This window comes from Theobroma cacao, chromosome 1 (assembly GCF_053813885.1).
Source record: "Theobroma cacao isolate CCN51 chromosome 1, ASM5381388v1, whole genome shotgun sequence".
Lineage (NCBI taxonomy): Eukaryota > Viridiplantae > Streptophyta > Magnoliopsida > Malvales > Malvaceae > Theobroma > Theobroma cacao.
The window spans coordinates 42,049,021-42,064,740 of NC_142639.1; the positions used below are offsets into that span (position 1 = coordinate 42,049,021).

General features: G+C 35.3%; 3 protein-coding genes across 3 annotated transcripts; 1 reads left to right on the plus strand and 2 right to left on the minus strand.

Annotated features, from left to right (window-relative positions):
• Positions 1–1,116: 1,116 nt before the first annotated feature.
• LOC18614542 (senescence-associated family protein (DUF581)) lies at positions 1,117–1,938 on the minus strand. The gene is made up of 2 exons (XM_007052343.3): positions 1,669–1,938; positions 1,117–1,566 (listed from the first exon to the last, which is right to left on the minus strand). Exons 1-2 carry the CDS (start codon positions 1,776–1,778, stop codon positions 1,419–1,421), a joined length of 258 nt encoding a protein of 85 aa, XP_007052405.1. The 5' UTR covers positions 1,779–1,938; the 3' UTR covers positions 1,117–1,418.
• Positions 1,939–6,345: 4,407 nt separating this feature from the next.
• On the minus strand, positions 6,346–9,312 carry LOC18614544 (ATP synthase subunit delta', mitochondrial-like). The gene is made up of 2 exons (XM_007052345.3): positions 8,930–9,312; positions 6,346–6,862 (listed from the first exon to the last, which is right to left on the minus strand). The coding sequence occupies exons 1-2, from the start codon at positions 9,185–9,187 to the stop codon at positions 6,518–6,520; spliced, it is 603 nt and encodes a 200-aa protein (XP_007052407.3). The 5' UTR covers positions 9,188–9,312; the 3' UTR covers positions 6,346–6,517.
• A 744-nt stretch (positions 9,313–10,056) lies between these two features.
• Positions 10,057–12,128, plus strand: LOC18614545 (small ribosomal subunit protein uS17-like). Its single transcript, XM_007052347.3, has 6 exons — positions 10,057–10,183; positions 10,336–10,376; positions 10,458–10,558; positions 11,273–11,417; positions 11,587–11,676; positions 11,841–12,128. Exons 1-6 carry the CDS (start codon positions 10,172–10,174, stop codon positions 11,929–11,931), a joined length of 480 nt encoding a protein of 159 aa, XP_007052409.3. The 5' UTR covers positions 10,057–10,171; the 3' UTR covers positions 11,932–12,128.
• The last annotated feature ends 3,592 nt before the right edge of the window (positions 12,129–15,720 follow it).

Consider the following 15,720-nt stretch of genomic DNA (forward strand, 5'->3'; position numbering starts at 1 on the left):
CGAACTTTATTCTTTATACAAAAGATTATGCACCAATAAATGAATCAAATATTCGGGTGCAACAAATGAGCTAAATACATAAATAAGCTTAATTATTAAAAATGCCATTGAACTATTTTAGTGACTTTTAGTATAAAATTAACTCCAGACAAACTTAATATCAATTAACTATTTATGTCCATATTCGATAATGTGACGTCGTGACAGTTGATATGTAATTGAAAAATCTTTGTTCATTTCGCACTAGATACAATGTGACCACGTCGACCATCACGCAACTACATCATTGAGTCATGTCATATGTTGTGTAAATAAGAAGCAACTTTGATTGTTGCTAAGTTATGGAGTTTTGTTCTTAAATTTTTAGCTCTGCTTAATTTCAATTAGGTTAATGCTTCGAATCTAAGAACTTTGTATTCCTTCTTTGATTAACACTTTGTTTGAAATTTATGAACTCTGAATTTGATTGCTTATATTACTCTTTAACTATTTTAGTTTCTCAAGTACCAAAATTATATTAAAAAAAAGTACACAGTCAATTGTGATGGGAAATGGCAAAAGTAAATCATACTAACTATTTATAACAATTGAAAATAGTGAAGAGTTTTATCTCATAAACTAATTTTTATTCATATTAAAATTTTTGGTCAATATTATTTACATTATTTAGAAGGATTATTTTTCAAGAAAAAAAATACAAAAATTGGAATGGGCTGCGCCGGGTTGGACCCACTTGCAGTGATTTGCTAATAAAAACAGAGAAGATCGGCCCGCAGGTGAGCAAAAGTTGATCGGGACAGAGACAGGATGCCATGACCCATACCGACCTCGGCCTCGAAGCTAAGCTAGAGGCCATGCCCGACACGGATTCGTCGTCCGGTATCGGGTTTGAGTACTGCCAGGCACCAAGACGACATGACAAAAAGTGTAAAAATTGACGGAGGGTCTCCTCCGGTCCATTCAGTCGGACGGAGTTTGAGAACTGGACACGAAGAACCCCCCAAAAAAGCTTACAAGCTCCCAGACTGAATATCCATGGATGCCCAGATTTCTCATCGCGTTCCAGCATCAAAGATCGAATCAGTTCAACACTAATTGATTTGAAAAGAAACAAGATTGCCAAAAGAAGTCTCTTTGAAACTTCATTGCCTCAATAAAATTTCAGGATTATCAGGAAATTTGACAGGTTTTTAAACAATTTATCCATTAACGAAAAGCTGCACAATCCGGTGCCCCTTTTTGTATAAACATCCACACCTCATCCTTCAAACCCAGAACTAAAAAAAAGAAAAGAAAAGCAAAACCAAAAATACAAAATTCCCTCGAAGCTTTGTTCTTCTTCTTCTTCTTCTCTCTGTTTTTCATTCAAAATTGATGTAAATCACTATGCTAGAACAAGCAAGATGTGATTTGATTCTTCAGGCCACGGCAACCGTGCCCGTCCGTACAGTTTTCTTGGCATCCGATTTTCTAAGAGATCTACCAGATTTCCAGTTCTTTTCTCTAGCTTCATCCATCTCCATCTGTTCTTGCCTACACTCTTTGCTGCAAAACGGTGTATTCCCTCTGCAAAAAAGTTCAATACCCCATCAGAATCACTCAACACTTGCCAATCTTCATGATTAAAGCACTGAAAAAAGGATTGCAGGAAATAAAAAAACAACTAACCTGTACATGAAAATATCCGAATTATGAAGCGACTTGCGGCAAAGGGAGCAGGCATCGAGATAGTGAGCCTCGTAGTTACCTGGGCACCCAGAGTAATAATAAGCCGACATGACTGCTATTGATTTACACACAAAAACAACGAGAATCCAATAGAAATGGTCGAAGGATACGACTGCTAACTGCTAAATTTGCAATTTGCAGAAGGTAGGAGAAGAACAGGAACGAGGAAGACGAAGGAAAGAGTGTTGGGTGGGGGAGGAGAGGACAGTTCGAGCTTGGTGGCTGCATTTAAAGCAAAGAGACTTTGACTTGGGGCAATCAAGTACTCGACATCCTATTGTACAAATCCTAAGCCCATTTTCTCGAACGAAATTTAATACACATGTTGGAATCTTATTAGAAATTTACGCAGGGGGCCCACTCTGTGAATCCAAGGGAGGGATTGGGGATCAAGGGCGGTTAAATTCCATTGGCCGCTATGTAGTGTACAATGCGTGGTAGTTGATACGTTCTCTCCTACCCTCCTTCCCCCCAAAGTTCTTTCTTTTCTCTCTCTTTTTTATGATTATAAATATGAATAAAATGTGACGTGTCCCTTCTTTTTTTATTCCTTTATTTTCAGTTCAGTCCCCTTTGTGTTTGGTATTTTCTTGTACATCCATTAATTTTTCGTTTTTTTAATAGCACATTTGGTACAGGAAATAGCTAAGCCATTTTCCTTGTTATTTTTTCAATTTTTTTTTTTGGTTGGTTTTTGAGGTGGGCGTAGCCAAAATCTTGATTTAGCCATTCCCCACCTCCTCCATGTTAATGGCCATCCCAGGACTATGGAATAGAGTCAAAATTTTGTCGGATAAAAATATCCCTATCTAGTGAAAATAATTACAACCTACAAATAGAAAATAAAAATAAAAAGTAAAAAGAAATTAAAATAAAAAATATAGTAATAATTTAATATTAAATTGTTAATGTTTTAAATTTTTAATGAAAATGGAAATTAAAAGATTAAACAAGGAAGAATATTATTAAATTATAATAATGAATAATTTTGTCTAATTTACTAAATTATAATAAAAAGTAATTTTGTCATTTTATCATTTATTTCTTAACTATTTTAAAACTATTCCTCCCAATCAAATATAAGAAGGAGTTATAATGACAATTCTTACTCTATTACATCTCATGAACTACATAATATAATAATCATTCTATTTTTTATTTTATTCTCACTGAATAATTATTATATTTTATTCTATTTTTGTGAACCAAATGTGTTGTTAGTTATTTAGATGTTCCTTTGGATTCTCTTCAATTAGACACTTGTCAATGAGGCAAAATTATGTAAAATGCCCACTTTACTTAGTAAGTATTAGTTTATTAGACTTGAAGATTTTGGACCTTACCCGTTAATAAGACTTGAGAACGACACAAAGTTAAGTAGATATATATTAGGTTTATCATGTTTCATGTCTTAAACTGATTAAACTCACTTAACCTGCATGTGATACATCTAACCCGTTTATTAATTGTGTTATAATTTCAATTCGTATATAACACTTATTTAACTTATCTATGATATCCATTTAAATAGGTTAGTAGTGTTTAAATAGATTATTTGTGTCATAATCGCGGTGTATCACTTAAAATTTATCATGTTACTATTACTCGTGTTGTGTATGTAAAGTATGTACGTGTTTAAAATATCAATATGTTTAATTAATCATGTTATATTCATATATCTGATAATACTCTACTCAAACATGACACCATTATGACATTGCAGCACAAATAGTAAAGTCTTGGACTTATGCGAGATGCTTATGCTTCAATTGGAGACCGTTTCAAGTTTAATTAATTGGCGCTTAAGTTACCGAAGGAATATTGTTTAAAGTCACGGAATAGATTCTTCAATAAATCCCATATACTAATTACTAATATTAGTTAATTATGGTTCAATGAACTCAAAACGGTGCCGCAATTAAAAACCATATATCGTTGGATTTCAAAGTTTGACTTAGGGTTGTTAATTACACTCCCTTTTTTAACTCTTGCAATTCATGCTGTACTTAAGTACCACGTGCTATAATCAATGGAAACATGTAGCAAAGTATTGTCTTTATGTTGTCATTTACTGCCTGCCTTGAACATTCATGCATTGTGTGGTGCATAGATCATGTCACCAAGATTCTTTTACTAATTTGGTTCATTCGTTTTGCATTTTGGTTTTGATCGAGCTTCAACCCTTTGATAGTTAGCTTCATTTAGATGCCTTCCTTGTTGTTGACTTATATTTTTCATATTAAAAAATAGTTAGTTTCCTATAAACATTTAATATTGTCACAATTCATATCGACTTACGAAATATTGTTTATTTTCACTTGCTTATCTTACAAATTTTTAAGATAATTACAAGTTTAAAATAGTATGAATCTTGAATGTTCGATTTCAATTTCAATTTAATAAACAGTCGATATGAGATTTATAGTTTTGTTAAATTCGAATTCTGAATTTTTTATACTTCTTGTAAATTATAACTAAATATTATTAGGATGGGTATAATTTAAAATATATGAGATTTTTATGAATAAAAGTTTTGGACAAATAAAAAAAAGAGAAGATAAACGTGTCGTAATTAAACTTGATAAGAAAACTACAAAGATGGTTTCTTTCTCATACTAACTTCCTTTGTAAAACAAAGTTTAAAATGGATTGGATTCCATGGGAGGACCACAACTTAAAAAAAAAAAATGAAGAATTCAGGATAATCATGTTTGTAAGTTTCTACATGAACAAAACAGGTGTGATGGAAATATGTAAATCATTGGGAGGGTTCTTTTGTAATTATGGAAGAGAATGGGACAATAACCAGCAAAGAAAGAAAAAAGCCTTCATGATATGATTTTTTCCCGTTTCCCTCTTTTTAATATTATTGGAAAATTTTGTGGGCGCTGTATGATTTCTCTGGAAGTGAGGACCACCTACTATTATTATTTGTTTTTTTGCTTTTTTTTTTTCCAACTAGGAGTTGAGTACGTCGTAGGGCCCACAAACTTGGGGAGAAAAACCAATGAATTCGAACTTGGAGCTGAGTAGACGTAGGCCCCACCGACACCCAATACAACTAGACAAAACCATCGAAGACAAAGGGGGGTCCCACCTGACGCATGATCCCGCTGGACCTTTTTCCTAGGTCCTTGTCTCCCGGGCCCACGGATGCTGCCCGTGTGCCCCGGGCAGCACCTCCCAACGTCTTACCTTTTTCGTTTTTGGCCCGGGGGACACGTGCGTCCCCAACGGTTCACCCAGCGCATCACCATAGAATTATTTGCACGTACTACGTGGCAGCTATGTGGAAAAAGATTCTGAGTTCTAGGAACGGTCACGATTTCCTGTAATCCGCTGAGGCTCAAGCCACTGATTCGTGCCACGCTGGACCGTCGCGACACGGAAACTCAATTATTGTGGGGGTGGGGACCGCTTCCACATGCTTCTCCTCCCCCTCCCACGTCGGAGCACGAGCGCATTCCAGCGCTTTAAAAATGAGTGTCGAGTTTTATCTGATCGGGTGTGTCCATTTTTGCGTGAGCTTGCAAATTTGGCAAATAAAAAAAATTTGTATTTATTTTTGTTTATATTTTAGTTTTTCCTTTTAAGAACATTTTATAAACGTGTACACGAACCGGAGCAGGCATTAAAAATCAGTAAATATATTCACTTCTTGTTTTTAAAATGGTAACATTCATCAAAGGAGCATAATTCCAACTTTTTTTATTATAAATATAAGAAATTATGCAAGTGATTTTAATTTGATTATTAATTTATTATAATGTTAAAATACGTATTCATTTTATCATGCATTGTTGATATATATATATATATGAATATTTTATACATTAATGATGGTTCGAGGAGAGATCCATCTTAGGTTAGATTGTGATTCTTATCCTTTTTTTAAAAGATAGAGAAATTTTTTATTTGCCACTTTCTACAGTTAAGGAGTATTTTCTGCCATAATCAACTCGATAACAACTCAATAACGCACTAAAATGAGTCTTGCTTGAGTCATCACTCTTTGTCACATCATTTTCTCACCAGCCATTTTTTTTCTATAATAAAAAAAAGGGGTACTGCTTTATGAAGCAATCTAAGTAGAGGCAAGTTGAGGGAATTTGTTTAATCTCCTAGTGGAATTGAAAATCACCCTTTTTCCTTTTTGGAGTGACAATGATATTGATTTATGAAATCTAGATCTTTTACAAGGCAAGGACTCTTTCAAGCTTTTGCTTGCGTGATTGCTGGACCACAGTAGGTTGCATGTCAAAACAATCTTGCTGCATCCTGTAGTATCAATTCCATACATTTCTCTGCATAGTGCTGAGATGAAGTGGTCTTATGACCATTTGCTTTGCTCCCTGGTGGTTTTATGCTACTAGTGGATTTGATTTTCTATCAAAATCAAAATCTCAAAAGTTTCCAATGCCCCATCAAAGTAAGATCCAGGAGTCTGCAAGCAGGAAAAGTGTCCTGCCGCAAAACTAGCATTTCAATAACACTTTGCATCCATGTATCGATAAGAAGGGGAGGGAGGGGTCAATGATAAATTAAGGCGAGAATTGAATAAAAAGAATGATTGAACAATTTAGTGTTTCTTAAGGTTTCCTCTTTCTGCAAACAAGGTGAAAGCAATTGAAGATTATTTATATTGGTTCCCCGTTCAACACAGAAATTCAAGAACAACATGTTCAGAAAAATATCTGGTTCCACGAGATAAATCTAAGCGTCAATGAGGCTGGTTTAAGGAAGAGAAAAAAGGAGAAATGACTATCCAAGGCACATATGACAAACAACACTAGCCAGTGAGAGTAGAGTTGAGAGCACTATGCACATCAATTCCAATTTGGGCTTCAGCTTTCTCCAAGTCAGTTGTGGCTGAGCTCAGCTTCTGGGTGAACTCTGCAAGCCCTTTCTGAACAAGACTTGCATCAATTCGATCAAGTGGAACGGCCTCAACAGCTATTACATCTGCAAAAGAGTTGGCATGGATAAAAGCAAAACCACTGCTGATGAAATACTTTGTCACTTCATTTCCTTCATGCACTGATAACACTCCAGGTTTCAATTCTGCAATAGTTGCTACATGTCCTGGAAGAACACCCATCTGTCCAGTTGTGGCTGGTACTATAACCATGTCAACCTGGAAACAGAGAAGTTAAGAGACCCAGAATCCAGCTTATGCACAAACTGTAATCTATGATTTTAGCCATTATTATTATTTCCTTCATCCACTTTACCTTTTTTGTTGTTCAAGTATCAGACTATACTTATGGCAACATTTAGACACCATGAAAAGTTGCATTCCTATTTCAATTCATATAGGGTTAATACTTGTGGCACAACTCACCTTGCCCCCCACCCAGCCCACACCAAAAACGTTGAAGCGTAAGACATACATAAGACGACGTAACTCCCTCTAACTCTCTCTCTCATTCTTTCCATTTAGTTATCTCTCAAGTGATCCTGTGGGGCAGGCACAATATACTTCTGTATCATTACTTCATTATATTCACCATTGCTCAAACTTAGTAAAACAGCAACAAAACTAGTGACCTAATCTCTTCTTCAAAAACTACTGACCTAGTTTATTCTTCATTACGTGGTTGGGGTGCAGGGGGAGAAGAAAGACAAAAAAATATTTGGATGCCATATGCATGAACAGGTAGGATATATATAAACAAACTCTTTTAACAGAAGCTTAGCTTAAATCATCCAAGTTAAATAGAAGAGCTAGATAGGGTCAGGTTCAGTTTATGAAAAGATAAAGAGATTCCCTAAATGGACTTCAGTGTTGGAACCTTTCGGCTTTTGAGAGAAGTAAAGATGGAAATGGTAAAAAATTTGAAATATAGAATTGGAATCACAGCAAGGATTGGCAAACTTGATCAAATATCAGCATTCTCACCATCCTTGAAGGAACAAAAATAAGTGATAGATTCACTGTTGGTTTGGTAGTTATAACTTGATCAAATATCAGCATTATCACCATCCTGAAGGAACAAATATAAGTGATAAATTCAGGTTTGGTTTCGTAGTTAAGGTGCAATATTTTTGAATTGCACATCCCCACAAGATCAATCTATAGTCATAAGGCTGAAATTAAATAGTTTTTCCGTTTCCTTTTGTGTTAACTAGTCTCAACTCACCATCTTTGTGCAGCTTATGAGAAGTTCCAGTCAATGGCCTAATATCACAGCAAGGCAAATGCTTTTCAAAATGAAATTAAAGAAAAACCATAACCTAATAACATAGCAAGCACTATCCTCCAACTAAATGGGGAGGAATATAAAGGAACTAAATCTGAATAGATAGGCCTTATCATAATAATATTGTACTAAAAACTGAAAATGCTTGTTCCTGTTGTCTGTGTATTACTTACCACTACCTGAATAAAATCAAATCCAGCTTTCCAAACATGAATGCACTGAACTTATGAGGGAATATCAAGACAGGTTTTACTAACAAAGGGGAAATGTACTTGGTAAATGACAAAGCAAAGGCCAATCAAAGTACAATCCCTCACTCTGTTTTTGTCTCCTCAGGGACTTGAAAACTCTCATTATCAATGTAACTGCACTTCTTAATACAATTCCAAATGAAGACACACACGAATATGCGTGACATCATTTTGACTCCTTGCTCTTAAAGGAATAGTAGAAAACTAGCAGGGACAAGCAGGAGGCAACAGAAACCAAAAAAATTTGCAAGAAATGTTTCCGCAGGACAAAGGAGACGCAGCTAAAAGATATTCTATAATCACTGTCGGGAAAACTTCAATATTTGTCAGCAAAGGCAATATGAAGAAGCCCCTAAAGTTACAAAGTTAGATAATACACTCAAAATTGCAGGCAAATACTGCAAATATGTTAGCTTCAAGGGAATTAAATTTCAGTACAGAATCTGTAACTCAACCTGAAGGTATGTCACATGGAATATATAGACAATTAGAGACCCTTTCAGATTCCCACCATTGCAAACTGCTAAAATAAGTAAGAGGCATTGCATTATTGCATTCTGGAAAAAAATTACTGACATAATTTGACCCAAAAAAGATAAAAGGCTTGTCCTTAGGCTTGTTGCATATTCATAGTATGGCATAAAGTATTTAACTTCAACATTGCTAACCCCAGGTAGCAGCATTGTCAACAAATTGAAAATGTCTAGAAATCAAAACGAAAAATAATATAAAAAAAAACCCAAATGTTACCTCTTTAGTGGCCAACTCAGAAGCATAAGGAAGAACGAAATTGACAGTGAGCTTGGACGGAATGGAGGAAGGAGTAGGAGGACGGGGCTGCATGAACGAAAGAGGGGTCTTGGGTGGGTCCATGTTCGGGATCACTTTCTTCCATGCCTCCACGAACGTGGCATCCGCAGTCTGAGCCGCGGGCAGATCAGTGGAGAAGGGTCGAGCCCTCGCTGCTAAAATGGGTCGGGCCAATAGCCCCGACGCTCGCCGCAACATTCTCGTACAGGTTTGGGGGTGGTCGCTCGGCTCTCGCAAGGTCGGAGACAGGGAGAGAGAGTATCGGGGGAGGAGGGCGGGGGTCCTTTCACTGCCTTCCTTTTTGGTGGCTGTGTTTGTGAAAACTTGGAAGAGAAAAAAGGGAGAATCTCGAGTTGTCTTAGTTTTTTGGACTTATTAGAATTTGGGCTTTTCTTTGGGCCTCTAGGTGGTCCATTTGGGCTGCTTTCGAGTTATATTTTTTTTATTAAAAACATATATTTTAAAAATTATAAATATTTATTTTTAAAATTTTAATTTATTAATTAACGACAAAATAACATTTTATTCATTGATAATGTATAAAATTTATAATTTAATATTACCTTACATATAATTTTTTTTAATAATGAAGTTCCGGTTCGAGTAATAATTCTTTTTCGACATTGACCCTAATTTTGAACCAATTTTTGTCTTATATTCAATGTTGAAAAAGTTATTGATAAATATGATGTAAATAGTGTATTTGAAAAAGTAAATAGCTTAATAAAAAAACTGATGAATTGCTATTATAATGTAAATAAATTTATAAAAAAATTTATCAAGTAGGAAATGAAATGAAAGCCATGAAAGGATGAAGAAAGTGCAGCATTACACAAAATTAAACTGATTTTTGAAGAAGGAAATATTTCATTGGAAAACATAAAAAAACAAAAAAAGAAAAGCAAAAACCTAGGTTGGGCTTTCCATATATTCACCTAATTGAGCCGACCCGGGGCCCGTTGGCTGAAAATGAAAGGTTGGGCTTTTCATAAATTAATTCAATTGGGCCGAAACCGGGCCGTTGGCGGAAAATCGTAATTTCTTAGTGAAAGCCCATCTATAAATGGCGGTTAACGAGCCATTTTCCCTAGACAAGCGTGTCTTCCTCTGCCATTAGGGTTTTTCCTGTGTAAACCTCTCGTTGTCTTTGTGTTATTGGGTAGCCTCTCTCACTCCTCAACCATGGCGGAACAGGTTCAGATCCCTCTCTCTTAGCAATCAGACTCTAGCTCTGTTAAGCTTAATTAGGCATTTGCGAATGCTTCCACTTTGTTATTTATCTGCGTTGCTTTTGCTCTTGCTCTGATATGATCTGATCTGATTTTTCTTTTTACTTTGTAATTTAGACGGAGAAGGCTTTTTTGAAGCAGCCAAAGGTGTTCCTTAGGTAAACTTGACATTCTTCTTTCAGTTATTTTTTACTTCTTGTTCTGGAATAATTTTAATAAGTCATAATATTCCTCCTCAGCTCTAAGAAATCTGGGAAAGGAAAGAGGCCTGGAAAGGGCGGGAATCGCTTCTGGAAAAGCATTGGGTTGGGCTTTAAGACACCCAGAGAGGCAATTGAAGGTTGGCTTTGCTATCGCCATTTGTCTCCTTGTTAAGACTACTTGCCTTCATATTAGGATTAAACTTTTCCGTAATTTAATTTGATTTTGCTACGTGATAGAGGTTTTAGCATTTGCATGCGTCCTTGTGTTTGAATATTTGGAGTGGGAAATAACTGTTTTCTGCTAGAGTATCAATAATTAAACTCTATAGCCTTATTAGGTAGTCGGTTTGGTGATTTGGGAGCTCCTTTCTTTAGAATTTTACTAGTATATTTTTACATTGGAAACTGATATAGTTACGGGGGCATTTTTTGGATGTCTTCAAATAGAGCTATTTGTTTAGTATGCCCTTTTTTTTTGTGGCATTTCTTTAGAAAGTGTGTTTTATGGATCAGATACTATTCCTAGGATACAATGTGAAAACCATGTCTTAATAATCTCCCTGTGTCTTGGGTTAACATGGTTCTGGTGAGCTATCTTTTGCTTTAATCTATGAATGTCTTTGTCTGGAAATCAAACAATGCTCTTAAGAACATTCTTAAATTTTCACGTCTTGCTTTGCATTGTACAGCCATGAGGCTTTCGTATTTTTTATGGTTATCTAGATTTTACCCTTACTAGATACATTTTGCTGTTACCACTATTTCATTCTCTCTATATTATGTTCCAGTTCACTGCCCATTTTACACATGGATTTGTTGAAACTTATATTGGAGGTTTTGCTTTTGCTCAGGAACATATATTGATAAGAAATGCCCATTTACTGGCACTGTTTCTATCAGAGGCCGTATCCTTGCTGGCACTTGCCATAGTGCAAAAATGATGAGGACCATTATCGTTCGACGGAACTACCTCCACTATATCAAGAAATACCAAAGGCAAGATGTTTTTCATCTTATAGATTCATTAATCTTTGTCTTAATCTAATTTATTTTTTCATTTACAAGACTTATTATATTGATTTATATTATTTGCAGAAGAATGTGATGTGCATTTATGAAACACTCTCATGCATGTTGTTCTGATTTGGTACCAATTCTTTTTCAGATATGAAAAGAGGCACTCTAACATCCCAGCTCATATATCCCCCTGCTTCCGTGTGAAAGAAGGAGATCATGTTATTATCGGGCAATGCAGGTTCATAGTTTAATTGCGATTTACCATTTACTTATTGAATTGTCTCACTGTGCCCTGAAACCCCAGCAGCACCCCACAACCCAAAAGAAAATGAATGCTTGAGGAAAAGAGGAATGGCATGGAGATTATTACTAACCATATTAATTTATCAATTAATTTTGCAGGCCTTTGTCGAAGACAGTGAGGTTCAACGTCTTAAAGGTCATTCCAGCTGGATCTTCTGGAGGTGGGAAGAAGGCTTTTGCAGGCATGTGAGAGATTTGCTTTTAAAATGGCGAAACTGTAGTGTCAGTTTTGAGATGTATTCACCATATGAACTTTGGTTGATTTCTTTCTTATGAAGTTCTAGATTTTGCTTTAGCTCTTTCTGTTGATGGGAAACATAAAGTTGGTCGCCGGAAGTCTCCATTATTACAATTTTGAGAATCTATTTATATGTTACTTTTTCCAAATTATGATGTTAATCCTTTTGAGTAGAAAATATCAATCTTATGTTAATATTTGATTGCTTTTTCACAAGTTACAACATTGTTGGTCTATCCCGTCTGTCATTTATTGGGAAATATGTATCATAGGTAGGTCTATGAATGCCTCGCTTTTCTGCTGGAGGCTAGGGCCTGGAGATAGAGCCCACTATGCCTTTGGTCTCCCATTTATGCAGTAATGGATTAGAGATCAACATCAGTCAGCAATCGCTGCCCCAACTGGTTGCATACTTCCTCTCTTGGTATGCTTTCCTTCTCCCCAATTCTTAATCAATTGCATTGTTGTTTATTCGAGAGAACATTGCTACTGACAGAAAAGGAGTGAGAATCATAGAAAGAGCCCAAAGATAAATTGACTTAATTTCTTTTTCCTTATTTCTTTGATCGGATACCCTCAAACTTTTAGCTCCTATGGAATTTGATAACAAATAAGCAAAACGTCATACATGGGCACTGTCCAATAAAAAATAATCATATTACAAACATTAGTCTTACCGAACATAGTGATGGTGACTCTGGAAGGTGGTGGAAACCGGGAAATCCCTTTTCTCCTTCCCCAGCCATCTGGATTCTTGGGTGTGTTGATAAAGGGGAACTTCTACTTAATGTTAAATGATAGTGTTTGAGATTCATATAACCTGTTTAGTTAATCGGATTTTATAATAAGGGTATGATTTAAGATTTATTTAACCCATTTAGTTAATCGAGTTATCATATTAATATGTATAATTTGATTCGTATAATCTGTTTAGTATCTTTAGGTCAGCAGAGGAATTGAGAAGAAATAAAATTGAATGATATAACTTTGCCGTGGAAGATGGGATACGTGGGATCCCACTCCTTAAACTAATCCACAAGGCTGCACTGATGGGCGGCGGGAAAGGAAAAGAACCCCTCATTTTACTTTGTCCAGGTGTGATGATTTCTTACACTTTTGGATAATCCAACTCACTAATTCTCATCTAAGATCGGTTGACTTGGACTCAAAGCGGATTGGATACGTGATAACTTTGAGATTGACTCTCATCAAAGTCATCTAAATCAAACAAAACCCATTGAAGGGAAAGCATATGGAACTTGGCCTCTTTGGAAAAAATAAACATAAAACAAATGTTTGGCACTTCTACTTGATTTCCCACTTGCCCCATCGCCATTTTTATACCATATTTTGAAGACTAAATCGGCCTAATCTTCAGTCTTTGAACAGATAGTCAAAGAAACAAGGTTGGAGAATGTACGTAATGACAAGGAAATACGAATGTAAATGTAGTTATCTATGCAAGGAGAAAGGGATGTTTGTGTTGTAAAATGACAAGGATTAATGAACCTAATAAAGAGGTCTCTTGCTAGGGGAATGAATCCACCACTAGAAATTTCTTTGGGTTTTGTCTGATTTGCTTAAATAATTACAAGGTTTTCAATTGAAAGCGTGTTTGACTGAAGTTTAAATCTTCTAAAATTTTATATTCTGACCATCATCACCAATATGTTTTTTTGATTGTTTGATATTTTTGTCTTCACTTGATGTTTTACTTGGTGTTTTTTTTTTTTTTTTGTATAATTTTAAATTACCGTGTCCAATTTTATGTAATAAATGAAAATTTATAATCTTTAAATCCTAAATCATAAGCTCTGATATAAAAAATTTAACAAATATATGATGTAAAATTATGAAAGAGACACTAAACAAAGGCAGAAGAAGATTTCTGTTTGGGGTTCCAGGGTAGAACAATCCAAAGTTTCAGAGAATGGAAATGGCTATATATGAACACTACTAGACAAAGGAATAATCCTGTTGTTTGCCACCATATTCCTGGGAACATGTCATTGGAGAAGTGAAAACCTGTACAAATCCTTTTTTAGGCCTATAACTCTGGAACCGACATCCCACAGTACCCAATGCATTAATTTTCACATCTGTTTGTTTTTTTCACTCAATTGGTATCTGATCCTGGCTATGCTTTGACATGTCTCCCAAGGGGGCCATGCGAGAATTTGCTGAGAAAAATCAAAGAGAGTAAGAAAAGCTGTAAAATCAACACAAAGGGACCAAAAACATTAAGGATTCCAACGGGGAACATGCCTAGAGTGCAATGGAAGCAAAGTGAGAGAGAGTGCCTTTTCTTTCTTTTATTTGTTTCCCCTTTGAATAACCAAAAAATACCCAAAATTTAACTCTCAGAGACTTAAATGAATTGCAGGGTTCGACCCAAAATTTTTAATGTTCTGATGGAAATACAGGGTGCTGTGCTGTCTATATGATGATCTCCATTACCCCAATTGTACCTGTTGAATTCAATTCCACCGCTGTTTCTGGTCACAATTTCCTTCCTTTTCATAAAGAAAAAAAAAAAGATGTAAATTCTTTCATCTTTCCTTATCTTGACTTCGGGGAATTTGGCCTAACCTTTCTGACTTGTCAATCACAAGTTTTTTCATGGAAGGAACACTTACTTGCTCTTTTCCTTTCATCTTAAAAAAAAAAAACACTCATAAAAGAGCTTGGGAAACTTGACTTTATTGCAAATTATAAAAAATTCTTAAAGAATGTCACGTCAAGTACTTCAAAAATAATAAATAAAATATTATAATATCATATACAATAGTTAAAAGATTTTAATAAATCGTGAATACTATACATCTTATTAGGTTAATTTTTTTTTTTAAATAATGTTATTGTGACATTTATATAGAGTTAATACCGAGCAATAAAGGAAAAAGAACACGCATCCGAGCATTTGGCTCATTGATTAGTATATGATATCTCTACTTAAAAGAACAAAGTTTGAATCTCCCTCCTCCAATTATCAAAAGGGAAAAGAACACAAAAATTGGTTTACCTAACAAGCAAGAGCATGCAGACCATGCCAAGAGGCAGGAGAAATTTTGCAGAATATGATTAGCCAAGACTGGTCCTGTTGAATCAAATGAACCCCCATGGTGTGTGTAGGTGAGCTAAGGTCAGCTTCACTGTAAGTATCTTGGTTAGACTTTTTAAGACTCGAATTTAGGTAAGCAAAAAGCCAAAAGAAATCTCTGGGAAAAGCTTGGTTTCCCATACTATTGACCACATCTTTACCATCCCACCAACATTCCTTTCCCCTTTTCTCTGTCTGAACTAATCAAAAATTTTCCCTAATTTTTTATACTAAACAAATTGGAACTATTGACCCAACAAACAATCCCTTTGCAAATGTTCTGTTTTTATGTTTAAATTATATAAATAAAAAAAACCCTTAAATCCTAAATCCGAAAGAAATGCCATTCTTCTTGAAGCATGCCAAGAGTGTGCAGCAAGCAATGAAAGCACACGCGATCGAAGGGAGTATTATATTATATGGGAAGTAATGATAGAATTATGGCAGGGATTTGCCTTGTATTATTTTAGAATGATAGTGAGACAGTCATGCTTATTTATTATATATTTTTTTATAATAATGTTTTGGAATATAAATGGTCTGCCGCTGTTCTTGGTTTCCTCGTTTGAATCCATTTCTTTTTTGAATCTGCTGCCCTGTCTTTCTAGGTATCATAGCCATCCATTATTCCATCACCTTCC

Coding starts and splice junctions, on each gene's coding strand:
- LOC18614542 (XM_007052343.3), bottom strand. CDS start 1,778: ATGTCGGCTTATTATTACTCTGGGTGCCCAGGTAACTACGAGGCTCAC. Junction 1,567..1,668: donor TCGGATATTTTCATGTACAG/GTTAGTTGTTTT, acceptor ACTTTTTTGCAG/AGGGAATACACCGTTTTGCA.
- LOC18614545 (XM_007052347.3), top strand. Junction 11,418..11,586: donor TATATCAAGAAATACCAAAG/GCAAGATGTTTT, acceptor ATTCTTTTTCAG/ATATGAAAAGAGGCACTCTA. Junction 11,677..11,840: donor GTTATTATCGGGCAATGCAG/GTTCATAGTTTA, acceptor TTAATTTTGCAG/GCCTTTGTCGAAGACAGTGA.
- LOC18614544 (XM_007052345.3), bottom strand. CDS start 9,187: ATGTTGCGGCGAGCGTCGGGGCTATTGGCCCGACCCATTTTAGCAGCG. Junction 6,863..8,929: donor CTGAGTTGGCCACTAAAGAG/GTAACATTTGGG, acceptor CTCTGTTTCCAG/GTTGACATGGTTATAGTACC.